This window comes from Atractosteus spatula, chromosome 7 (assembly GCF_055471065.1).
Source record: "Atractosteus spatula isolate fAtrSpa1 chromosome 7, fAtrSpa1.hap1, whole genome shotgun sequence".
NCBI lineage: Eukaryota > Metazoa > Chordata > Actinopteri > Semionotiformes > Lepisosteidae > Atractosteus > Atractosteus spatula.
In genome coordinates this window covers 46,239,562-46,265,937 of record NC_142712.1, presented here as the reverse complement: position 1 = coordinate 46,265,937, position 26,376 = coordinate 46,239,562, and the positions used below count along the sequence as shown (strand labels likewise).

General features: G+C 41.1%; 1 protein-coding gene across 2 annotated transcripts in view; it reads left to right on the top strand.

Annotated features, from left to right (window-relative positions):
• Window positions 1-1,869: 1,869 nt before the first annotated feature.
• The window catches only part of trpm7 (transient receptor potential cation channel, subfamily M, member 7), a 51,279-nt gene continuing 26,772 nt past the window's right edge, over window positions 1,870-26,376 (top strand). For both annotated transcript variants that reach the window (XM_088921158.1, XM_088921157.1), the window contains exons 1-10: window positions 1,870-2,018; window positions 16,093-16,172; window positions 18,546-18,584; window positions 19,704-19,902; window positions 20,196-20,409; window positions 20,880-21,004; window positions 21,163-21,334; window positions 22,716-22,890; window positions 24,688-24,811; window positions 25,080-25,152. In XM_088921158.1, the coding sequence (XP_088777284.1) occupies window positions 2,016-2,018; window positions 16,093-16,172; window positions 18,546-18,584; window positions 19,704-19,902; window positions 20,196-20,409; window positions 20,880-21,004; window positions 21,163-21,334; window positions 22,716-22,890; window positions 24,688-24,811; window positions 25,080-25,152 (1,204 nt within the window). In that variant the 5' untranslated portion in view covers window positions 1,870-2,015. The remainder of the gene's footprint in view (window positions 2,019-16,092; window positions 16,173-18,545; window positions 18,585-19,703; window positions 19,903-20,195; window positions 20,410-20,879; window positions 21,005-21,162; window positions 21,335-22,715; window positions 22,891-24,687; window positions 24,812-25,079; window positions 25,153-26,376) is intronic.

Here is a 26,376-nt window from a genome sequence, read left to right as displayed (position 1 = left end):
CATCTAGAAAAATACTTATATTTAAGTATATCTAAGTTCTTTTGACTTAACTACTGCATTTTGATTTCTAAGTCATATTAAATGCAAATGTTTATTAGTAGTTTGTCATCTCCATATAGAATCTAATCTTTTAATTTTTTCTGAAACGAGCGTTTTAAATTAAATTGACCTACATCTGAATTATCTTTTTTTTCAGAAATGTCATAATTTCTACCAGTTTTCCCAAAAACATTTTTGCCTTTTCTTTGCAGAATACCAAAACACCAATTTCGTATTCAACTTCTCTCGGTTTTTTATCATGTCCTTTGGAGATGTATAATTGTGATCGATTTTCATGCTAATTATTAATATTTTTAAATCTGATTGGCATAGAGAGAGAGAGGGAAAAAGGGATAACTCTTTTGTCTGTTGCAAATCTGGAAGCAAAGTTTTGTGTTAAGACACTGAGGTGTAACAAGGCATCACTTTAATAATGTAGAAATTAGACTCAGCCCTTTCTTTAGTTTTGAGATTGGATACGTCTGACATTTCGTCGGCTGAGCTAAAGTATCGTGAAAAAGCAAGACCTTATTGATATTCATTGCCATAATTCATAGTAACTGCGGGCTCTTGAGTAGATATCATATCCCTGAAAACTGTGAAGATATACGACATCAGCAGGTTTGTTTTTATGATGGTTTCGTAATGTGCAGGCTACTTGACAAACAGCTTTCGTTGTATTCCTTGTCTGCCACGCCTGACTAATAAAAAATGATTATGTGTGCATAAATGTATTCTGAAACCAAGATATCAAAGAGTAGAGAATTATATTACAGCAGCATTAGTTTTCTGTTTTTCGCGACCTGCCACAGTGTTTTACAGTAGCCAACAACTTAACAGCTTTTTTAGTTTTGTGATACTTGACTCCACCTTTATTTCGTAAAAAAGACTTGTAATAGTCTCATGTCAGGAGTGCAGAATACTGCTCTTCTGTTTAAGCACTGATATTTTTCTGACAATTTTGGTGGGCGCATTTAAAGTACGTACTGTCACGTTAAATAATTCACAAATATCTCGCTAGTTCAGTACACGGTTTTTAAATCGTTTTTCGGCATAAAAACTGGTTTATTGGTTGTTCTGACCAGTCGCGCCCGTAGGTGGTAGTATTTAACTCACTATGAAAAGGGCCGTCAAACCCTGAAAGCCAATCATTTAACGTATCAGTTTATCGTATAGCTCTGTATTCGAGTTATAAATTATATTCGATGTAATCGATGTAATAATTTTGGAGGAAACAAATATTGCTCGTATGTAGCTGGAAAAACGGTTTTAAAAAATCATTTATTACTTTACTGTCGTAAAGTATGCGCTTTTAGATAGTTGACTGGGGGAATATAAGTCATTATTTTTCTCAATACTCTATTACATGATTCGTGACCGTTTCATATGACACTGACCACTTTCACTATAAATCTAGTTTAGAACGATACTTTGTAGTAATATTCAGCACATCCTGCTTAAATCATTTGGAAACTTATTTTATAATTTGAGCACTGGGTGTTAGTATGAACCATAACTAGTATGGTGTTAAGATGAACCACTTTAACTCTCTCCTGCTGAAGTGAAATGCCTCCAACGCTTGAAACATATTTGTGAAAAGCGGCGGATACCATCACGCCACTGCCAGGCTCTCCCGGCTGGTAAGGAGACGCGCCGGCGGCCGCCCTTCGTACCGACCTGAGCCGCGGCACCCGCACACCCGGCCCACGCGCTGCCAGCGGGCCCGCCCCCCGCCTGCTCGCCCCGCCCCCCGCCCCGCGCCACGTGACCGGCGGCGGGGCTGACTCAGCTGACTCGTCACGCAGCGTCAGTTCGGAGTCGCACAATTATGAAAAAGCTACCTTCCGCTGGAGCTGGAGCGGTGGCACATTCCTCCAACGTCAACCGAGCTTTCCTGCCAGGGCTAACCGGGAGCACCGCCGATAGATGGCTAAAGGCCACGGAGCAGCTCTTCCTGAGTCTGAACGGTGAAGAGAATGGTACGGCCGCTGCGCGTTTCGCCGCGTTTGCGCTCGGACCCGGGGCTGCGTGTGTGGGGGGCCGGCGGCGTGTCTCCGTCTGTGTGAGAGGCAAGTCGCTGCCTGCTGTCAAGGCAGGGGAACAATGTACCCGAGATACGGTGCGCTTCGGGCAGGAGGGTAGACAGCCTCCGGGCAGAGTTCTAGTTGTCTTTTCCCAAGAAAAAAAAAATCATTTTTCATCTGCGTCGCCCTCTCCTTTTTCCTTGCAAGCGCCGCAAAGGGTTAAACAAGTGCAAAGTCGAGTCGACGAGAGGGGCTCGGTGCACCTTGCCTCCGTGTGTGTGTGCGTGCGCGGTGTGTAACTTCGCGGGAGCAGCCGGGGCTGGCTGCCGCGGTGAGGCAGGAGAATACGGCCGTGGCAAGAGCCCCGTCTCGCCTTCTCAAAGCTGGGAAGGGCTTGAGGTTGGTGCCGCTGTCGCAGGCGTCTGGTTCCTCCGGGCTTGGGCTTGGGCTGGGGTGTGCGGCGTGATGTCTTAAGTGCACAACAGAGGAAAATGAAAGTCTAGACAGTGCTGTTGGGTTTGTGTATCGCGAGTGTGTAGTGACTGCTGTCAGCGCTGTGGTTTAAACACGCTGACGTTTAGTACAGATGAAGGTCTCCTGTCCCTTTGTGGGCCTCGGGACAGAAAGGCATTTCTGTGTTGACCTTACTTCTCGGAATTCCCCAATTGGTTGTTGCCTAATTGTTTGGCATTCTAGATGTGCTGGGACATGCTGCTGGGTTAAGTGTCTCAGGATCATTCTGCCCCTCTCCGGCTCGGCGAGTATGGAGCTGGGGCGGGTGCCGTTTTTAACTGTCACGACCCTCTCGATGTCCCAACGCGAAAATTGAATCGATAGGTGTTGGCTCATTGATGAGCCACATTGTGGTGTCGGGGCCGGGGAAGCACACGTTACGGAGGCTTGCCGTTGTTATCAGTCACGTTTGTGCAGCATTCCTGAGCGCATCATCGATTTCATCAGTGCCTGTATCCTATAAGATTCGCTCTGGTTCACGTTTCAGGGACTCGACTACACCGTTGTTGACAGCGGCGAGATTGATCGCTGTGAAACGGACCTAACCTCTTAAGAGTTTCTTACGCGTTTTTCAGTCCGGAAAGCAGTGTCTACAAACTGCCAACAATTTAAGAAGAAGGTACCTTAAAAGTGATCAGAAAAGAATAGGATTCAGTTAAATCTAATTACCTGTAAGCACAGATAGAACTAGAGAGGAATATTGCAGTGGAGGTTAAAATGAGCAGTAACAAGGGAAAAAGAATACTACTTGACTAGGATTACCACAGTACCAAGGGATCTGTAGCAGATCCCTGTTCTCAATCTATGTCCTGGATCTAGATTCCGATATAGTTCGTAAACTAGTCAGGTTTGCACATGAGACCAAAACAGGCGGATTAGTTAACACTAAAGAGCAGCAAAGGAAATTAAGGAAGATTTAGTTGGAATTAAAGACTGTGGAAATACCTAGCAGAGGATGATTCATGTGGACAAATTTAGAGTATTGCACGCGGGTTGCGAAAACGTAAATCTATAGATCCAAAATGGGTAACTATTGCTAATGATGCTTAAAAAGCACTGCATTTGTTCATTCATCTGCAATTTCTAGAAAATGTGGACAAACAATATAAAAGGTGCACGGGATATCTGGTTCGAGGTATACATTTAAAATCAAGAGAATGTTCAAATGTAATGGTCAGATTGAATTTAAAATACAGTCCGGATTGTGGTCATCATATCATGATGAAAAAGATATTGTTGCTCAGGAATCAGTGCAGAGAAGAGCACATGGCTACATTCCAAAGCCTAAAGGAATGTAATGTGCTGTTGGGGTAAAAGAGCTTAACCTTTTTAGGTCTGAGCAGGGAAGACTGTGAAGGGACCGTATTGAAGTATTGTGAAATTTCAAAGGCACTGAAAAAATCAGCCCAGTGGGCTTCTTCAGAATCTACAGATGTAACAAATACACCCCTGCGTATAACAGGGATCTCAGCCGCCCGGGCTGAGGGAGGTCTCCTTTAGCTCAGCTGGGAAGGTCCCTCTTGCGTGACACCGGAGACCCAGGTTCGCACCCAGGCAGCGAGGGACGAACTGGCAGGGCAGGGGCGGAGACCCCAAGAACCGTTACACAGAGAAATGCAAACATCAGAGCGCCTTGCTGAAGTATTCACTTATTCCAGCGTTTTAGTCATTTTGTTCAATTACTAATGATTTACACCTGTTTTTTAAAGTGCATTATTTTATCAGTCAGTGTAAGTGCTCAAGCTGAACATGTTTATGAGTGAAAGATGTTTGTCAGCAAAATCGGCAAAAAAAAATTATAAAGACCCTGCTCTAAGAAACCTTAATTATGTGCACCTGGGCTAATTGCTTTGACAAGTCACACAGTTAGATTGATGTTTCACACCGGGGACGAGTGGTTGAAATGATTTTAGAATAAATTATCCTGTCTCTTTAAGGTCCCTCAGTCAGGTAGTGAATTTCACGCAAAGACTAAACCATGATAACTAAGGAGACTCAAAGCCATTCAGGCTAAGGTAGTATGAGGGTAACTTTAAAGACCGTGGAAGTTGTATCAGGGTATAACAATGTTCAGAGACCCTATCTGGTCCTTTTAGCTCGGTGAAGTTGATCGGGAAGAAGTGGCAGGCAGCCAGACACCGCCTTGATCAGGCTGTCCTTCTCAACTGAGCAGCCGGGCAAGAAGGAAACTGGTTAGGGATGCAACTGCGGTGGACACAGGAGAAAATCTCCACGAGTCAGGAATATCCTGGTCACCCCACAGTGCTGTATTGATTCAGGGAGGGTGAACACTTAGGCACTCAGGATATTTCAGTTTCTGTTTTTCTTCTCTGTTTTGTCTGTCATTTAACTTTTCACCCAGGAATACTTTTAGACAACGGGTAGTCAATTTTTCGATTTGTGACTTCTTCACTTAAAATGTGTATCCATCATTTGTGACTCAGCAAAGAAGGGTGTCACTGGAAGAGGGGTAAATACATTGGCAAAGCACCGTAAGTGGAATACAGTCGAGTTGTATTTAAAACTGAGAACACCTGGCATTTCTGCTGGGGGTATGGGGAAACAAACCTAGTCTTGTTGTTGAAGCTGATATCCTGGCTTCTTTCAGGGAACATTGGATAAAATCCTCAGATCAGTTAGCTACTAGAAACTACCACAAGGACTTAGGTGAGCTGAAAGCCCGCTGTTTGTCACCTTTGTTTTTCCAGTGGGGAAGAATATAGAGTGAAGACTGGAGAGACTTGATCGAGTACAGTGGTAAACGTTTGATACTATGTGCTTCTGTTGAAGGGCAGTAACACAGAAGGGAAGTGGTGTGTGGCAATTCTGACCTTCATACCCCATCATGAGCTTCCCTGACTGCCGTCCGAAGCAGGCAGAATAAAGCCTGCAAGACACTGCAGAAATTAAATATTAGATGTTACAGTGTTACTGCTGTTTTGAATTACATTTGTCTACTGTACTGACAGGTCACTGTATTATCACCATGGTATTTGTCATTAGTCTTCCTAGAAGCATTGTAGTGAAATGTCCTGATTGCACCAAAAACATGTATTTTATTTAAAAAGTTGAAATTGTGTGGAATATTGGAAGGGAACATGAAGACATCCCTAGTGTGGATTGTGCTTTTCAAAGTACAGATTTAACGTTTCATTTGTATTAATGTAATATCAGATTTCTTCTATACAGCATTTAAAAAGCATGTAAGTATTCAGCCTACCGCTGCTCTCCAGTTGGGTAATACCCAGCAGAGTTACCATTTAGTTCCTCAGAAAACTGCACTTCCCTCCCTTGAAGTTGCTCATGTAGTCTTATGCCTCAAGACCTGTAGTGTATTTGAGCTGTGGTGTAACATGTTTGTGATTTTCCCTTTCAAAACAGACCACATACAGACCATCTGAGCTAATGCTTTGACCATTCTTTGCTTAATCCATTTTCTGCACTAAAGAGATTTTTTTTTTTACCCATAGTATTCTAAATAGAAAATTAAAACGTTTCCTTAAATGAAGTCAATTTGAATTTAGCAGGATGTGAAAATTGTATTCCAGCTTTCTGGTAAATTGGAATGATTTGTGTGCGGGGAAGTAAGATTTAAGGGCCATGTGATGAAGTAATTAAAATCTAAGCTCAGCCAGTACCTGTGACCTTGGACAAATGCACTGTTTTGCAATCCAACATTGATTTAAGTATTTTAGATTGCGCAGAGCACACAGTTTGGTTTTGTAGTGTTCTCGAAAAATACAATGTGCTCTTGAGTTTTATTTGTTTTCCTAATATACGTTTATTCTTTGTATTGTTTTTGTTTTTAACTCATAAAAATTGCATGAATGTGTGACCACTCGGGATTTCCCTCGCGTAGTAGTGTTGGTTCCTTCCATTGTGTGTAGTGTGCGGTAGTGGTGCACTTACTTTCTGGAAGACCAACCTGTGTGCACAGATTTGTCCACAGTCATTTTTGACTGTGCTGCGACCTCCCCTTTTTAGTAGGTAGAATACATTGTTAGAGAGTGTTTGGATTCAGTAAGAGTGAAGTTAACAGCAGGGAACAAGACCCATGCTGAACACAATATGAAAAATGAAGTTTGATGACGGGGTTTGGGGCCTGGTTACCCCCCTGCAGACGTTCTGTGCTTGCACTCGAGAACAGTGCGACACGCTCGTGTGCTCTTGCAGATAATGTGCTCGATTGCTTTCTTCTAAAGCCCCATGTTCTCTCCCCGAGCCTCACTGTCATAAAGTGTGTCTGCTGTTGTAGACAAAGCTTCTCTGCCAATATGTGATTACATTTTAAATTACAGTGATAAAAAGCTTCCTGTCTTTTTACACATTTATAATCGGTGAAAAAAGGTCTGGGGATTTTACAGCTGCTGTAGCAACTGGTACCAGTCTAAAAGCCTGAAACCGACCAGGTAGGCCTCATCTTCACTGCCTGCTGTCTCGGGTATCTTGCCTTAATAACAGCGCGAGGGTGCAAGGGTGCTGCCTCTTGCGCATGTCGCACAAGACACTCCTCTATCGGTAGCATCTGCTGTACCTGCTTCTAAAAAAGCCACGGGCGGGCAGTGAGAAACCGTCGTTGTGGAAATTGCACCACGTTGGCGTTGAGATCAATTTCAGGAGTGCAAAAGCAAAATAATGTTATGGCCAGATTAAATAGGGTTTATGGGCTCTGAGCATATTTAGCCTCTGAAAGTGGAAATATGTTTGAGGCTAATTGCTTTTTGTGGGGTGTTGCGGTTGATAATCCGCTGTCATTTGTTAAAACCCAGGTGGAAATGTAGTTAACATTGCTGCTTGTCTGCATGTGCGAGATCTCGGGGCAGCACCGGTTCAGAAGATTGGCGTTTGTGTAGGTCAGCAAGGGCAAAGCCGACGTCTCTCGGAGCCACATCCTTCCAGTCCGTCTAGCGTGTGTGCGCACCGTTACCCGCGCTCTCTCACGCAAGAGCAGCGTCCTTTATGCTCAAGGTACAACAGCGGGACATTTTTTTTTCCAAAATGAAATTATATTTCCTAGCAGTTGATGAGCATTAGAATTCTGTTGCCTTTAAACACAACACGTGAATTTGTTTTTATTTCCCTGGTAAGTCTTTACAGTATCACTGTAGAATACGTATATTCTATAATCCAGTTAGGATTTGGATTTTATGTGATTGCTGATGGTTTGTGTTTTTTTTTTTATTATGCAGGTTGTAGCATTTTTCTAACACATTTACTTAAGTCATAGAATGAAGGAATGATCCAGACAAAGCAGTGATTCAGCATTCATTAAGAAGTCTGAGTAAATACTTCTTGTAAGATGACCAAATGCATAGCCACACCCATGGTAATTTACATCATAAATATACAGTAGTTACAGAAACGTCACCTTAATAACTCCGAACACTCAATTATATATGGCAATATGGGAATAAAAATTGCTAATATGTCTCTTCAGTTGTTTTGGGTGTCTGGCATGGTTCACAAAACCTCCACAACATAGATTGAATTAAGAATCCCCTAGCACAGTGTTTCAGCTTTTGTGAACTACCAAGAGTGGGGAACTATTAACTTGTTGCATTACTGAGGAAATTTGCATTTGCTGTTTGCTTTCTTGCAGCTCATAAAGCTTGGAACAGATCAGTCTTCTTCACAATGGGAAGCTGACACCTTTTATCATTTTTCTTTTTTTCCCCATCCTTTTAAACTAGTCAAATATACACATTGTAATGTAAGTGTGATCAAACGTTTATAGAATGTGCAGTGTGTTTTCTTGCTTTTGACATGAGTGGTTATGCTTTAAAGCCACAAATCTAGAAAAGAAAGTCCTAGCCACTATAATAATGCAGAAAATCAAGATTTAACTGCAATGTTTTTGGTTCGAGGTACTGTATTTTTCTGTATGTTTCATAGCTGGAAACCAAGATGTGTGTGTGAGATTTCAGGCCTAAATGTCTGTTTATTTTATTGCAGAAATGTCTAATTTACAGTGGGGGTTATTCTATGTTTTGAACATTTCCATTGTATTATTGGGACATTTTTAAAGGCCTTGGTTAACCATAAATAGGTTTATTTTGCAACTTGTGAAAAGTCGTCTCATAGAATGATAAAAAAGGGATACAAAAAGTTATTTAGATCCTCTTAACTGATACTTAGTTTTTCCACTTCAGGGAGGTTATATGCTTCTAAAACCAGGACAGAGCTGTGTTTGGATTGATCTTAATTGAGATCATTTTATTTTAGGCCAGACACTGGGGAGTGAATGATCACATTCTGTAGAAGCTTGCATTCCTTGCCAAACAAGTATTAAACATGCATTTACCATTTTCTACTCAAGTGGCATCTAAGTGTTTTACATTTTTGCAGAATGTTAAATAAAAAATACAGGCTACTTACCGTGCATTGCAGATTTTCAGTGCAAACGTGTATTAGATAGAGGCATTTAAATGTTAATTGCACCTGCCGAATTACCACTGCGCCTGTACAGTAGGTTCTGATCGTCCCTGGACATGAATTTCATGGCATTGCGCATCATTATTCAGATAATGGATGCATGTATTGTGTTCAATAAGTTAGGAAAGACAGGTTTTAAAAGGCCCTGTCATTTACTTTCTTTTCCTAGGGTTTGTACAGCCTTGATTTTTGTTAAAGAACCTTTACTACCATATTTCGCTTTGACAGAAGCAAATGCTACCTGTCAATGCAATGGCTTCAAATTGCATGTTTTTGAACAAGAACAGCGAAGATGCGAATGACTTGTGATGCTTCTCAGTGGTATCATTTTAAATCTAAATGACAGAGTATCTGATACCTAATTATACAGCTTTCAGTTTTCAGCAGGTTACAGCATCCTGTGTTTTCTATCTCTGTAGGGTTATTATCCTTGTGACTTTAAGAAGATCTAGTATTACCTTTCATTGTAATGTTTTTTTTCCCCCTGTCTGTCAGGGTCATCATATCCTTTTCATATCTGCAAAGAGGATCCACATAAAATGTTTGTGCCTTACCTGTACACTGTAGTGTTGTTCATACTTCGATGCTCACCTGTTCACAAAACATCTGCACATGTAAAAAAAAAAATGAAAATGCCAAACAGAAATCAAAGGAAATGTAATATCCTATGTGCAGTGGGAGATGGCAGATCGCGTGTAAGATTTCTATAAAAATGGGTAAAAGGGGGATGCCTGGGAATTTGAGTGACCGATGTCCTGGGATGTGGGAGCCTGATCCCAGCTGGGTTGGTACAGGAATCATGCGCTCTGTGTTGCCCGGTGTTCAGGACGTGCAGTCTTCTGTGCCACTCCTGGGCGGTGTGGTGTGCACTCTCATGTGTAGGTTGAGAAGAAACTTTTTAATGCTGTTTTCTCCTTTCCTCTGTTCAAACAGATGTTAAAATATCAAGAATATGGTAAGAATTCCCCTGTCTTATCAAAAGGGGATTGGAAAAGGGAGAGGAAGTGGTTGTCATTACGGCAGGTCTTATCTGATGAGCAGGCTCCTGTAAGAGGTCCACTTAATTCTTTTAACAGAGTGTTAAATGTTTAGAGTCAGTGTCATGTCTATAATGTATGCCTAAATGCCTTTTATGACTGTGATGAACGTGCATTGTTTTTAAGTGAAATCAGTCCCATTTTGCGGTGTATCTTCAAGACAGCTTTGTGAAAGTGCCTCTTGTTGCACATAGTACCCTTTGAAAGGCTGTCACATGCGTTAGCTTATTTCTTCAGGAAGCCTGCTAGTGAGGCCTAGGAAACGGGAGCAACCATTTTCACAAGTATCAGAGCAGATTCCGTAAAAACAAATCACTTGTCTGGAATAGAGGAACAGGGTTAAAAAGGAAAAGTGCTACAGTCTGAACATCTTCAAACGCAGGAGTCTTAAATATACAGAAAACAGATGAAAAAGAGGAAAGCTTAATTATAGTGTACTGTGCTGGACTCTAAAGTAAAAATAAAATAGAAATGCTGTTTAATTGGTCTGCTTTACTTCATTGCTGTAACAAAAGCTTGAACCCTGACTGGTGGTGGGATGCAGCTAACTCACAAGGTCTTGGGGAAGTTCTTGGATAGTCACGGTGAGCTTTTGAGATTGGTAAAGCTGTTGCAGGGCTCAAACCTAATATTAAATTGTTGGAAGTTTGCTATGAAGCTTGAAAGAGCAGTGTGGGAAAACAGGAAAAACTGTTCAAAACAGGCTTATCTTGCATGCATTACATCAGATGTGTACCAAATACACCTATGAGGTATAAGAAACTAAAGGTGGCTTCTCCCAGTGTCCCTCAATCCAAGATCAGGGATGTAAAAATATAAAGCTCTTTGGGCTTTCTTTTGACTTTAGAGAAACCTGCAGTGTCATTCGGAATATTGTCTTGGGCCCCAACGGTGCTGAGGCAACTTTGGCTTTTTAGTGGGATTTAAGTAGTCGTTACAGGTGTGTGTGGGTTTATATAATTTTTCAGTTTTACTGTGGGGCTGTAACTTTTCTGCTGTTCCACACGAAGATGAATACTGTATGTACAGCACTCAGAGGAGGCTGTCTTGCGTGAGAAGGCGTGATTGATAGCAGCAGGCTCTCTGGGTCTGGAGAGCTTGAGATGCTGATGCAGTCGCAGGTTTGGAGAGGACATGTGGATTGCCTGCTATACCAACTGGTCAGGTTGTTGGCTGTTTTCCAGAATGCCTTGGCATGCGATTACCTCTTTCAAGTGAGGCCCTTCCTCTGCCCCCTTTCTGATAGGCCACACTTCCTTGTGTGCTGACTGAAGGCTGATTCCTGGAGCCAGAGCTGTCATTTGCCTGGTCTTGCTCCTGCAGGAAGCCATGCAGTTAAAGTATTGAGTGCCGTTTCACGATCAGTATAGTCTCAAAGCACTTAACAGTGTGTCATGTTTCAATAGTGTGGAAACGACTGTAGTAGAGTTACTGTACACAGTGGAACTACAGTTGATTTTCAAAAATTACTGTATTCAAAGCTCAGGCAGTGTAAGTGGAGGACATGATTCAAAGTAATTTATTATTTAACAATTTACAGGATTCATGCTTAGTTCTGGACTTGTGTACTAGAGCAATGGGTACAGTGCTGCCTGTGGCTTGTCCCATGCTGTTTGTCATGTGCTGGAAGGTTAGCTGATCTGCAGGAGGACTTAGTTTGGACAGAAGTAAACATGACAAGGCACTCAAATGGTACTTCAGGTTTCTATTTCCCCTGAATAATTAGCATTGCAACTGACCTGATTCTATCATTATTACAAGAACAATTTACAAGAAAAAGTCAGCCTGCTACAGTATCAGTTTTGACTAGACAGATGCGAATTGAAAGTGTTGCTGCATATTGTTCCAGATACAAAGTGTGCAAGCTTCTCTCCCAGGGTCCTCCACTCACAGGCAGAGAGATAGGATCTTGTTACTTTAGCTCTTTAATTGTGTGATTTGTCCAGTGATTGGGCACTGGTTGAAAACACAAGAGGTTACAAATGAGAGGAGGCTGTTCTACTCATGTTTTTAGTTGCCAGTAATTCATAAGAAGTTCCCAGTTTTCCATAGCACATCATGACAACTTTCTACAGACACCCACCACTCTTTTTCAGTCCTAATAGCACTTACCTCTTACCACTTAACTGCAGTTCTCTCTTCAGACCTAGTTTAGTTGCCAAGCATGAAAATGCGTTGTGTTTGCTTTGTTAGCACCTCAAGGGATTTTGAGTACTGGTTGGAAACTCCCACTTGATCTCTTCTTGCCAAACCTGGAGAGATTCAGTTCCTGAGCACAGGAAGGCACTTGATGCAAAGGGTTACTGGTTTCCAGGGTCAAGATTGGAAAACGGTGCTCTGTGTGTTTGTCTTGCTCAGGAAATTTATTTCCACTGTAGCTTTACCAATAAAGATTTTGGTGGAATATTTCTATAAAGGGCTTATTTTCTAGAGATTTCAGAGATTCTGCTCTTGTGGTTCTGCGGTATTTTAGTTGGTGATTCTTTAGTTTTTCTTTTTGATTGCATTTTTATTGATTCATTTCTGTTTCAGTTTTGTTTGCAGTTTATTCCCAAATTCTATACAAACCCTTTAACTTTGGAAGCTCTCAAAAAAATGAATATATTGTTTAGTTATTTGTAGGATGGAAACTTTTTTTTCACGAAACATCATGAGAACTACTTCTTGGGAAGACAATAAATAGCTTAAATGATCCACCTCAAAATCACAGTGATTAAATGAATGATGTTTATGAAGTTTTGTTCTCTTTAAAGATGTGGTTTGTTTTGAAATAACATGTTTGCTGATGGTGAATGCTCAAAAGAATACTAAAGACTAAATAGGAATACTAAAATATTTAAAACCCATATTCTTGTAGTCAGTAACTATTTATGTGATTAAGTTAGAATGTCTTGTAGAAGTGCTTTAAGCTCAAATCCTATTAGGTACATTATAACAAGGTAATAAAGTCAATGCAAAGATTCCCAAGTGATAGATATCCCAGCGGTTTTCACTTACAATAGTCTTACTACATAATTAAATATCAAAATTCTGTTAAATTTCATTTTTCCTTTTCACTTACAATAGTCTTACTACATAATTAAATATCAAAACTCTGTTAAATTTTATTTTTCCTTCCTTAAATCGTAATGAGAGCTGATATTTCAGAAAAAAATTAAACCCGAAAGACATCGCTAGTGGGCTTCTCAGTCTGATGTTTGTCAGTAGTACTACAGTAAAAAGAAAACGGATGCTTGGACCTTTTTACTAATGTTTGCTTATCCAGAGAGGCCTCGAAAGATTTAGTAAGACCGTCCATCAGATAAGAGGTGTTAATGAACCATGTCTGAAGCACTGCTTCCAGTTTAATTAGCATGTAGATTAAAGAAGCTTTAATGAATTATGGAGCAGGTGTTGGTGATGGAATAAACAGAAGATGGGAAGAAAGGGTGAGGAGGGTTAATTATTGCTGCAGGGGGTTCGATTGGAACAAGCCCTGGCGTGGAAGTGGTGGGAAAGTGGAGAGTAAACCAGAGTGCCGCCGGGATGTGGCCTGTGCGCTCACCGTGATCTCTGCAGGTACGGTACCAACATACTGCGCTCCAGCCGCGCGCTGGCTTTCTTTGGGGGCCGAGTTTGGAGGATTGCAGGACCAAGAATACAGTCTCAGATAAACATTGTATTACAGGTTTTATGGTTTTATAGCATAGGTTTTTTGCTGTCTGGTTAAGTCTGCTTTTGATCTGCTGCTCTCTGATTCTTTGTGTGTGCTTTGGGTTTATCAGGTTTCATGCCTCTGCATGGGACTCTACGGTACTCTGCATGATTGTGCAGTCCTTCTGAGAACACGTTGTATCCCTTCAGTTTACAATGTAGTAGTCAAAAGCAAAGAGTTTCTAGAAAATATTGAGCGGTCAATTGCAAATGAATTCACTTGGTTTAACCTTGAATGCTTGGGCTTCACATCAGGCATTTTGAAAACGATGGAGTTCTTCCTGGAAATGGTTTGATCTTGGTAAACGGACATCAATTTATACAGTAGGTTGGAAATATTTTTCTTTTCTTTAAGGTGTGTATTTGTGAAGAGGGTTTTATCCTGCTGCCAAGAAATGCTAGATCACAGTTCCTAAAAACAAACTAATTGTATAAATAATTCTGGAAACGAATTGGATTTTTATGCCATTGAGACCATATTTCTAATACAAAAATTGCCTATATATGAATTTCAAAATCTGATAAAATAGTGTGGTGACCTTAAGTAATTGCTGTTGTACATGTGTACAGTAGCATTGAGCTAACTACTTTTGGTTAATGTAGTTATCTAAATGTAGACCTAGAAAGACCATTTTTGTTTTTTGGTCCTGGGAAAGTTAATTACTCTTTTGTGTTTGATGTCCCATCATCCTGTCTTTGTCTGTGTCGAGGAAAAGGAAAAAATGTTTCGCATTCGAAACCCTGTGGTTGTAGCCCCTGTTCTGCCCAGTGTGTATTCAGAGGAATGAAAGGCTCCGTTCTCCCTGTGCTCGCAGGACGCCGAGCACTGAGGGCGTTTTGGATTCAAGCCGGCCAGGGGGTGTGTCTGAAGTGCGGGGACAAACCGCTTGTTGAAAGCGGAATGTGTGTGATGGGCACATCGTCTCCTGCTGCACCCCTCCCCTGTCAGCTCACCCTGTCACACTTTCCTCAGCGCTCTGTACTCTCCACCCCTCCTGCACGTTAACCATCTGAATCTGTCACAGCCATTGTTCCAGTGTCTCACCGAACAGGAAGTTCTTGAAGCATTTAGACTTTGACTCTTTTAAGCAACCATGCACAAAAGAGAGGAATGACCAGCCCAAGCTTGGAGTGGTTTGACTTTGTAGGAGATGACTGAAGAACACATATGTTCCTCTATTCTTCGCTGTCATATGAAGGAGAGGATGCTGAGCTTCAGGTGCAGATAGATCTGCTTTTCTTAAACATATTATACAATGGGCCAGAACACGGTGTGATTGTTACTTCAGCTTTTTTTTTTTGCTTTGATTTGCCTTTGATGCTTGATTTGAAATTGTTTAACAGTAAGATAGGCAGTGTTAGCCTGGCTTGATTGCTTTTTTTGAGTGTAGTAACCAGTGGAAACATCATTCAGCTGAACAAGATATCTTGAGAGAGAGCATAATTAGGAAGGTTTGAGGATTCTTACGGGTTGTTGAAATTTCATTTTGTGTATTTGATACAGTAGTTTGGGCACAGGGAAGTGGGTATCATTGTAGCACTTGGAATGCAGACTGCAAATCCAAATAATGTCGGTGGGGCCCTATAGGATTTAGGTTTAGAACAAAAAAAGTATTGGGAGCACAAATTTAATTAAAAATTCTTTGGATTTAAAGCCCTTTCACTGGGCATGGGATCTTGCTTTAGCAAATCAGAGCTGATTGAATTTGTGCCTGCAAACCCTTTCCATTTGACTTGGTATTGCAAATACAAAGGATTTTCTCTGATTACATTTATTTGTGTATTAAGCTGCCCACTGATCCTGCAGGATTTCTAGATAAATCTGGGATTAGTAGGTTACTTGGACTCATCAGCATTTTGGTAAATTTAGGATGAGCAGGACGAGCTGTCAACCCATAGGAGAGCACAACGTGTACTTGCTTGCAATACATATCTTAGTTTGGGGTTTCCAGGGTGACGCGCAGGCTTGATTATAAAAGCGTACAGCCAAGTAAAGGATCTGACTTCTGTGTGCTTTTTTTTTTTTAAAGGGGAATGTCTTACCTCTTAGGGTATTCAAGTAAAAAATATCAAATTGAAGTTCTCTTGTTAATCTGCGCAAAATTCAAAACAAGGTCAGAAATTGTTTGGGAAGTCTCTAAATTTGTATAAAATTTGTAAAACTGTTGATGTCATTCATTACTTTTGATAGGACAATTTTTAAAAATATCTTTTATGCATTTTTGAAGCACACTTCTCTGAAAGTGAGTCCCCTTGGTATGTGTTTGCATGGAAGGTCCCTAATCTTTACAGTTTTATCAGGTGGGCTTTAGTCTTGTGCTTTAATCATGGACTTGCATCTGTTTGTTTTGCAGTCCCAGAAATCCTGGATAGAAAACACCTTCACCAAGAGGGAATGTGTGTATATACTTCCGGTTTCAAAAGACCCTCACAGGTACAGTATGTCCTTCTGCCCTTCAGGTCAGCTGTGAGGGACGTGCTGAAGCTCTGTCATCACCTGCTGACAGGGGCGCCTGTTTTTGTGCATTATTGTCGCCTTTTCTTAGCGGAGACCTCAGAACTCAATAAAAGGAATAGAAAAGTATACAACCTACACAATTGTTGCAGTAAAGAACTGTAGCCTTTATGGAATATGTACTGTAAAAATAGTCACAGTATCTTTTTTTATTTTGACAGTTATATGCAGTACAACAGAATACTAAATTATAACAACATTATACAGTACAGTGCAAGTGCTGTCATTATGACTGAAGATACTCCTAATTGTTTAAAAATGAAATCTTCAATTGTCAGAAAGTTTTTTTACACTTTTTAACCAGGGTTTTCTCTACTGAATGCAATGTGGATTTGAAAATGAATGTTATCAGCTGTGGAATAAGCAATGAAAATAGTTTACATTAGTTGCTTATCTCTAATTTTGTAACATCTCAGAACATGCTCCTCTTGTTTTGTATATACAGCTTTTTACATTTTAAAAGTCTGTTTTATTGAATGAGAAAAATGCAGAAGTACAGAGCTTCTGAAGAAATACAGAACCGAATTCCTCAGATGTATGGTGACGTGTGGAGCAGTGCTTGTATGAAAATGCAGTCTGGGGGTTTAAATGCCTCGATTTATAATCAAAGAATTATAAATAAGAGTATAAGAATACTCTTCAGTACCAACACATTTTTCTCTTTAGAACATTTTGTTAAATCAGAATAAGAATCCAGAAATGTATAGCTTGTTGATTCATTAACAGCCACAAAAATTGTATATTGTTTAGTCCAGAGAAAAACATTTTTTTTCCAATGAATCTATGGGTTAAGTTGATTAGTAAAATGAACAGGCTGCAATTTTGTGCACACTTGCACTGAAAATGACTTTCTCTAGCTTGATTAACGCAACATGAGCGCTGATATATTTAATATGTATAAGCTGTTCTGAGTAATCTGCTTATGTAATTTAGTCGGGACTCCAATTCTCTTTCTATATTGCCTTTTATGCCAAATCGCAAATGGTTTCTTCCTATTTACTATAAGGAATTTAATTTGCAAGTTTAAAGCTCTGCAAGACAAAAGACTGTTTTCACGTAAACATGCATTTACCTTTTTTACTGAGCAGGCTGCTTTTGATAAATATTTTAAATCTTCCTGCTTTGGTCTGCTAGCTGTTCTGAAGGCTGTGAGTTTCCATTGTCCTTTGACAGAAAAGATGATGTATTTGTGAAGTCTGTTAGACTTTGTTAAAAATTCAGTATTTTAACAGCAACTTTGTGGTTCACACTTGATTAATAATTTGCAACAGTTGAGGTTTTTAGTGCCACCGTCATTTCCTATGTGTGTAACCTTAGTCTGGCATTGGAGCCACATATTTCCAGTGATATAGACAGTAGTAAGCTCAAGCTTTTTGTCACTACAAATCCCAGTTCACCGGGGTGATTTTTGTGCTGAATTTCTTCTGCAGATTGTGTGATATCAGTTTGCAATGGAAGTGTTAACCGTATTTTTTCCTTTTCATAGATAATGTGATTATAGAACATTCTGACTTATAGGCAACTTTTTGTGCAGTGAAAAGCTCAGGCCTTGAGTAATGCAGCCTGAGATGAGCTGTCAAATGCTTTTGTTGGGAAAGAAACATTTGATCAAGTTGTCATTTCCCCAGCATGCTTACTGTACAAAACAAACCTAAAAGGCACAGAACAGCCCTAAAAATGATGCTTAATTGTATAATGTCTTTTCTAATCATATGGTTTGGAACTGAAGCAGCAAGTCGCATTACTTCACCCTCTTCCTAGTTAAACTACTGTTTAAGTGTGGTGATAAGTAAGCTTTTAACTTTTGCACTGTGCAATAGTGTAGGCACAATTACAGTCGCCAGTTATTATTGTTATACCCACTAGGTTTGGAATCGCTAGTTGTGTGTTTTTCCTGTCTCAGCTCGCAGCTATCAACCCCACAGCCGCACACAGGGGAGAATGAGGAGGTGTGGGCAGACTCTTCCAGCCTGCCTATCTTCGAGCCCCTCGTCTTTTAAGGTGTAATGGGCAACACAGCCCCTTGCTGGGGGTTCAGTGCCCGTTGGAGGAGAGGAATATCCGCATTCTCATTGACAGCAGTGCTAGCCTGCAGGCCACAGGGGGCGCCGTATAGCTGAGAGCCAAGAGAGCGACATGACCCAGGCTCAAACCTGCAGGAAAGAGCCTTTACCAGCCGGGCCACTCAGGATTCCCCAGTCACAACGTAATCACTGAATCACAGGGGGGATAATGGCGTTATTAAGGCCAAGCTACATGTTCCTAAATCTTTCTTGTGTTCCTCTTTACCAGATGCCTTCCAGGATGCCAGATTTGCCAGCAGCTCGTGCGGTGAGTCAAGCCTGCTTTGATTTTCTAACTTCAGGTGCCTGTTCAGCTCTCTGGTCTGTGGTTCAAGGGTAGCTCGGCAGAGTGAGATCAAACTAATGCACACTTTTCTGCAACTTGTTTTCATTGCACACTTATTGTATAACTTCTTATCATACAAGTAGGTGAAACCAATGGAGGCGTACAAGTGTTCCCATGCTTGTAGCCATCTCTTGCATACTGAGGTTAGAGGATGGTGAATAATGGTCTTCGTAGGGTGTAGCTTTTTGCTGGCCAAGGCTCATTGCTGTTTTATTTGGGGTGTCAGCTGAACTGGCTAAATGTGGATTTAAGCACTCAAAGACAAACCCTGTCTTACTGACCCAGCACCCCCCCTCTTCAGGAAACAAGGAGCTTTCCAGGCGTTGTGGGTCAGGATGCATGTCTTGGGGCGTGGGGGGCCCTGCTAGTGTGCAAGGCCTCGTGGTCTCGGTGTGTTGTGCTCACAGTTGGCGTGAGAATACTTTCCTCTTCAGGATCACTTAGAAACACCCAAAACAAAAGAGCAGAATGCATATAATTTTCAAATAAATTGACAAGCTAAACTAATGTGTGCAAAAGAGACTTCTGTAGAACTATAAACATTGCTTTAACATAAAATAAGGTTGCTTTCATGTTTTTCCACAAATATCTAAACTTGTTAAATAAAACTGTACTTTTACAGTTATTAAATAAGAACAATTTTGAACAGGACAATGGGAACAGAGAAATAACAAGGGCATTTAGTATGTTTCATTACGGAGTCTTAAAACATCCTGTTAGTGTTAAAAATCTTTTTCAGCAAAATTGCTTTGTTTTCAGTTTGTGAGTTATCATTTCTCAACCCAAGTGAGTTTCATGGGTGTTACAGAAGAAGCAGACATGCATAATGACATGTAACATGATGAAAGCAATGTAAATAAGACCGCAATGAAGATATATCTTCCCTTTAAGGTGCTGGCTTGGGAAAGCATCTGGATCTAGTGTCTTAAGATTCTTTCCTGTTTTGTGTTAAGACCTCCCTGAGACCGCCCAGACTGTGGCTCAGTGCTGAGGTTTTGCACTGAAGGGCACTAACCCTGGCTGGCACTTCTGGGTCCTCAGGTGCTGCTGTGGGCGGCTGGTCCGACAGCACGCAGGCTTCACGGCCAGCCTGGCCATGAAGTACTCCGATGTGAAACTGGGTGAGAACGAGATGCCAGAGCTGGAGGAGTGGTCGGTGGAGAAGCACACGGAAGAGAGCCCAACGGATGCTTACGGCATCATCAACTTCCAGGGCGGATCCCATTCTTACCGAGCCAAGGTGTGCTGAAGCCCTGCCCGGGCAGTGGGGCTCTCAGTTGTAGCAACACACACTGTGGCATCTTGAACCTTTTTCTGCATGGAAAAAAATCAGTCAGTGTATGTGCCTAAGGAAAGTAACGGTGGATAGCTTTTTGACCTTGGCAGTCTTGGGTGACCGTCTCTTACAGATTATGTGGACTGGTGAGAATAGAGAAGAAAAAGCCTGACAATTACCTTGAAAAAACATTGCTAACTGTTGACTCCATGCGGAATGCAGTGTATTGACGTTCCCCTTTTTTCTCTTGGACACAGTATGCGCGACTCTCCTACGACTCCAAACCAGAAATGGTTCTGCGCCTCTTGCTGAAAGAATGGCAGATGGAGCTTCCGAAAATTGTCATCTCCGTGCACGGTGGCATCCAGAACTTTGACCTGCACCCCCGCATCAAGCAGGTCATTGGGAAGGGTCTCATTAAAGCAGCACTAACGACTGGAGCCTGGATTTTAACTGGAGGAGTCAACACAGGCAAGCGCAGAAACTGAATTAAAAACTCAGAATGAATGCAAATCTGAAGAATTTAAAAAGAGGGAATAAATGTTTGACACCATAATGAGAGGTTATTTTATGGCCATGTCTGGCCACAGAAATTTAGGCACTGCAGCCCGTAATACAGAAGCACTTGGGACTTAATAACAGTCTGCGACTGCTCGTTATATGCCAATTAGTGTAATCGCTGTTCAGTTTTAATTAGAGTGGTGTACTCATTAATAACCACCTGTAATTGATATTCAGTGCTGATGCTTGTAATTTGCCTTTTGTTTTGTTTTTGTTAATGAAACCACAAAACGCTATGGGTTTAGAGCTTAGTACATGCCTTATTTGTATATTTTAAGAATTGTTTTAGAACAGTAAAAGCATTCATATTTAAACATTGAAGGAATGTGTCAGCAATATTGTGACCGATCTTTGGTCGAATTTATTTTTTTGACTCACAGGTGTGGCGAAACATGTCGGGGATGCTCTCAAAGAGCACAGTTCCAGATCCTCGCGGAAGATTTGCACTATTGGAATAGCTCCTTGGGGAGTGATTGAAAACAGAAATGATCTCATCGGAAGAGACGTAAGATCAGTATATAGTTTAATCTTTGGTTTCCAAGCTTGGCTTATGCAAACGTGTATATTTTCTCCCGTGTGCTCGCTTCGTTGTTTCTGTGTGCTGATTAATGACGAGAAGCAGTAGTTCAGAAACGGGCTTTTTTCTTTCTGTCTTGTGCTCAGGTGGTCGCCCCGTACCAGACACTGCTAAACCCCCTGAGCAAGCTGAACGTCTTGAATAACCTCCATTCACATTTCATCCTGGTGGATGATGGGACGGTGGGAAAATACGGAGCGGAGGTGAAGCTGCGCCGGGAACTGGAAAAACACATCAACCTCCAGAGGATCCATGCTAGTAAGTGAGCACCTGAACTTCATCTCGGCGTGAGCTAAGTGTTTGTGCGCCAACTTTGCCCTACAGCGAGGAGTTCGACCCGTGAGCAGGCTTTTGCTGGGCTGCATCCTCCTTTCTGGCACGCAGGCATTCATTCGGCTGACTCGCGTGCTTGAGCAGTTGAGCTACAGCACTTCGTCCTTCACCTCACTCTCCGGAGCAAGATGATTGAGTGTGGAGATCGGGTCGGCTCTTAGTGGTTTCAGGGTATTCTGTGCGTTTTTGAGGTTTGATGTTGAAGTTATTCATCCACACAAAACTTGTGTGCATGATTATTTGTGTATCATGAGTTCATGCATGAAACAGGCCCCAGACTGCTCGGGTTGATAGATGTTTTTGAATAGTAACATTCTGTTCATGCGACCAAGAAACTGATAGTAAAACAAAAATGTTCAGAGGCCTTCTATTTTTTCGTCTCTTTTTTTTGTTTTGCATGGAAAGCAAACGAAAGAAGCAGGGTTAATGAATAGTTTGTCTAAAAAGGAAGTACCTTGAGAAATACCCAGGTGTTTTTGTTAATGTTAAAAACCAGGTTCGACTGCAAGATCCCTGAATCTGACCTATACCATACAGCCATATTACACTTGGGATCTCAAGAGCTAGCCAGTGTGGTTTTATAAATTACCCATTACCGGGCTGGAGTCTTGTAGCTTCCAGTCTACTGCTTATTACGTGGTCTGCAAATATAGGGTAATTTGAGCATCTGTGGCAAGGCACCACAATAAATGCTAAAAAATGTGTTGACCTAAGCTAAACAAGGTGTTGCAGACATCAAAATAATAATTTCCATTAAATGCAGAGGTACGAGACATTTGTTGCATCATGCTTTTCTTTTACATGAGTTCCTGATCTTCTGTCCGTCAATGTGGCACCTCTATGGCATCTTCTAATGCCGAATGATGCTCCAGAATAAGCTTATTTTTTCATGATTATTCTTAATGACATCGTCTTCGTTGGAAACTGGGTTCATAAAATAGTATGAGTTATACAATACTTTTGCAATTCTCTTTAATACCGGCACAAAGTCTTGTGATTTGTCGAAAGTCAGCATTAATTGGATTATGTATAAAAATGTGAACCAGTTCACAGTAATAAAGTTTGTTTTGGTTTTTAGTCTTGCTGTTTGAACTGTGAATCTATTTAAACTTATTTGAAGTGAAAGGCTTTTCTCACCTGCGGTTTTCTTAATCCATTATGGGTTTTCACTGCCTCTGTGTGTTGTATGAATGTTTGGATTTGGTATCTTTTCAGTGCAAAGTGCAGTTCAGTTTCTGGAAACGGGCTGTCTTGAAGTTGTTGCAGCGCGAAAGCCTGATGACTGTTGTGTGTCTGTGCTCGCCAGGGATCGGGCAGGGGGTTCCGGTGGTGGCGCTGATCTTCGAAGGCGGGCCCAATGTGGTCCTCACGGTGCTGGAGTACCTGCAGGAGAGCCCACCTGTGCCCGTGGTCGTGTGTGAAGGAACGGGCCGGGCTGCGGACATCCTCGCCTATGTCCACAAGCAGACTGAGGATGGAGGGTAAGTGACCCCTCTGCTGGGCACTGCGGGTCTGTCCTATAGCCTTTCAGCTCTCGCAGTCAGAAAGCTCTCAAACTATTTGAATGTAAACAGTCATTAGGAGAAATGTTTTCATGGTGCTTTAAATTGGAAAGGATTTTATAGATAAAACATTGACTCCATTTCAGCAGTCTCTGCTGCAGGCAGTATGGGCCCTGTGTGTTATTTACAGAGGTAATATTACACTGTGGCTAACGAACCTCAATTGCTAAGGACCTGGTAATGAGCAATGTCAAGATCTCCCGAGAAACATAGTGGTAGGGGTCTCAAAGATTTAGAGGTGTGACGAGTAAATATTTAAACAATTAACAAAAATATGATTTCAGTTCAGCAAATAATACAACAATTTAATGCAAAAAAATCTGACCTAGAAACTCATTCTTCTGAGAAAGGATGTTGTTAATATCTTTATGTATGCCTTCATCATTAAAAAAGTTTTACACTCCAAAATCTGGCAACACGCATTTAATATGTAAAAACATAGAACTGCTAAAAGACAGGCCTATCACAGCTATAAATATAAATGTTTGTTTTGAATCAAGGTTACCAATAAAACCTTCATAACATGTTGTTAGTAAGGAGGTATGTATAGTTTTTACAACTTAATAGTTGTGTAAACACATGACCTGTGTTTAAATAAAGAGTATTTGTATCCCTGGAGACGCTATCTCCATTGTAACTGCTTGAGTCAGCATTTCATGCAAATTGAATGGCATGATGCTAATTAGCTGGAAGTAAATGACCAGATTTAAAAATTGGTGAATTTGAAAATAAATCCATAAATATGATCGTGGTGCATTCATTTTTAGTGTCATGGAGCGGAAACAGGAGGCGTGTGTGTGACTGGCATCTTGCAAGTCAGAGGGAATGTATTAGTACTCGAATACCAAAAAAAACTGCAGATGTGTTACAGTAATCTTGATGACTCAAATTACTCTGTTCATTACGCCAACTTGAGTAGGGTAGGGAAAATGAGTTTTTAATGAAAGCTCAGGAGGGATGACAGTAAGCTGCGTTGGCGGGGCGGAGCGGTGGCTCTGGGGCTCAGGATCTGCGCCTGTGGCTGGAAGGTTGCCGGTTCGTATCCTGTGGCCGGCAGAGGAGTCCTACTCCGTTGGGCCCCTGAGCAAGGCCCTTAACCCCAGCTGCTCCAGGGGCGCCGTATAAATGGCTGACCCTGCGCTCTGACCCCAAACGTCTGTGTGTGTGTCTCTCATGGAGACCAAGCTGGGGTATTCAAAAAGACAAATTCCTAATACAAGAAATTGTATATGGCCAATAAAGTTATCTTATCTTAACCAAATTCTGACTTGTAATTCTCCATGATGACACTTCCCCTGAAAGCCATCAATACTGCCGTGAGCCCCCGTCTCTTCCTCAAGTTTTTCTTCTTCACTCCTCCACCCTGTCTCCACCTGTGGAGCTCCTCTCTCTGCAGGAGCTGCCTGACTTCCTCGCCCACAGGCCAGGGGGCTTAAAACCAAAAAATCCTTACACCCAACCTTTTTAGAAACATTCATGATGCATTTTTCTGATTGGGTGTTATTATTCCATGTAAAACCAGCTTTAAATGAAACTTGATTAAATGGCGCTGTAGAAAAATATTCTGTTTTTAATTCTTTGGTTTTTGTATGTTCTAACTATAGCAGAGACATTATCAATAGTAAGTGTTACAGGGGTTTGTGTACCTGCCGGGTCTATAAAGTGCAGCAGAACTGTAAACAGTGTTAATCTGACATGAAGTGTCTTGTGATTTAGAGGGCTTCCTGATGGTATTGAAAGTGACATCATTTCAACCATCAAAAAAACCTTCAACTTCAGTCAGAGTGAAGCTGTGCACCTGTTCCAGGCACTGATGGAATGTATGAAGAGCAAAGAACTGGTATGAATATTTAAACACAGTTTTGTCTTCAATGAATTACTCAAAATTGCAGCTATGTCTAAGTATTTGTTTTAAAATGGAAGTTACTGAATCAGAAAATATCCACAATAAGGACAAATTCATCAGTGCTGAAATTACACACAACAAAAGTCACACAACAAATTTGTTTACAGATACATATTGAGTAACTTATAAGTCTTGATTGATGGTAAGAAATTAAGTAAATTGTGCAGTTGAATTTTATTCACTATTATTCTTTTCAAAAAAGATAACAGTCTTTCACATTGGGTCGGAGGACAGCCAGGACATTGATGTTGCAATATTAAAAGCACTGTTGAAAGGTAAGTTTTTTTTTCCCCCTTTACTCTGAAATAATTTTCATGTATTCATTCATGTAGTGAGAGATTTTCTTCAGGCATATTCCTAGATGTATTTGTTGAAATGTGAGAGCGTTAGAACAACGTAGGTCTTCCTGCGCTACTTTCTTTTCTCATTTTTCCTCTCCTGGGCCAGATTGGCTTCTTGTGTCTTTGGCTGGTCTCTGCTTTGCTGTGTCACATGTCCTTCCTCTGGGGATTCAGTTATGTTGCATGAGGGCATGTGGCCAAGCTTTTGAGTTTGATTCAAGTTTCCACTTCAGACTGGTAAACACAAGTTGTAGGCTGAATGACCGTGTTCAGGAATTTGGAATCTTGCCTTGGACATGTTCCCCCAAGATTCCATGGTGGCTTTGGAATGGCAGCATATTGTGATTTTTAAGTCTGATTATAACTTAATTCTCAATGTCATTCCCTTTTTGTTTTCCTGCAGCTTCCTTTGTGTCACTGGGCTTTAAAAGTGAAGGAATATAGGTATCCAGATTTTAGCCAAAAACAGACTTTTCCCTTCATTTTTATCCTGTAGAACTGTCTCTCATACTGTCTCTGTGCTGTAGGTGTTGCAGTGCAGAAGCTGTAATTGTTAACTGAGGGTTTGGCAGGTGACTTACTGGTTCTGGCAAAACACTTTTATTCAGTGGAATTTAATATCTTTTGTAAACACTATTCCCACAGTTTTGAGCACTGAAGCCAGTAAGATGTCTGCCTATCCCGGAATGTGCCAATCATATTATTTTTCATTATTGTTCAAGATTTTTTTTTTAATAAAGCAAAAGCACTGTTCCTTGCAATGTGTGCAATTGCAATATTTTTTCCCCATTGAAGAACCTAAAAATTCTCCAGATTTCCTCCCCATCAGCTGACTGCTCTTGGTTGTAAATATGAGGGATGTGACTTGTTCACGTTCTGTCCTCCCGTGATGCACTGGTGTGGACCTGTGTAGAGGTTCATGGGGATTTGGACAGTTCCATTTCCTAGGCAGCTTGTGCTGAATATAAAGTTATAAACTTTCCAAATTAACTGCATGCAACCCACTCACTAAATAACAAGTAGTAAATCCATATACCACCTTACCTCGTTTAAACGTCTTATTTTTTCCAGAATAGACTTATCCGCACGGGAGTTCTGAGTGTGAACTTTGTGCACCGTGCCTGATCCTCATTTTCTTGAGAGTGTTACCCTGGATTA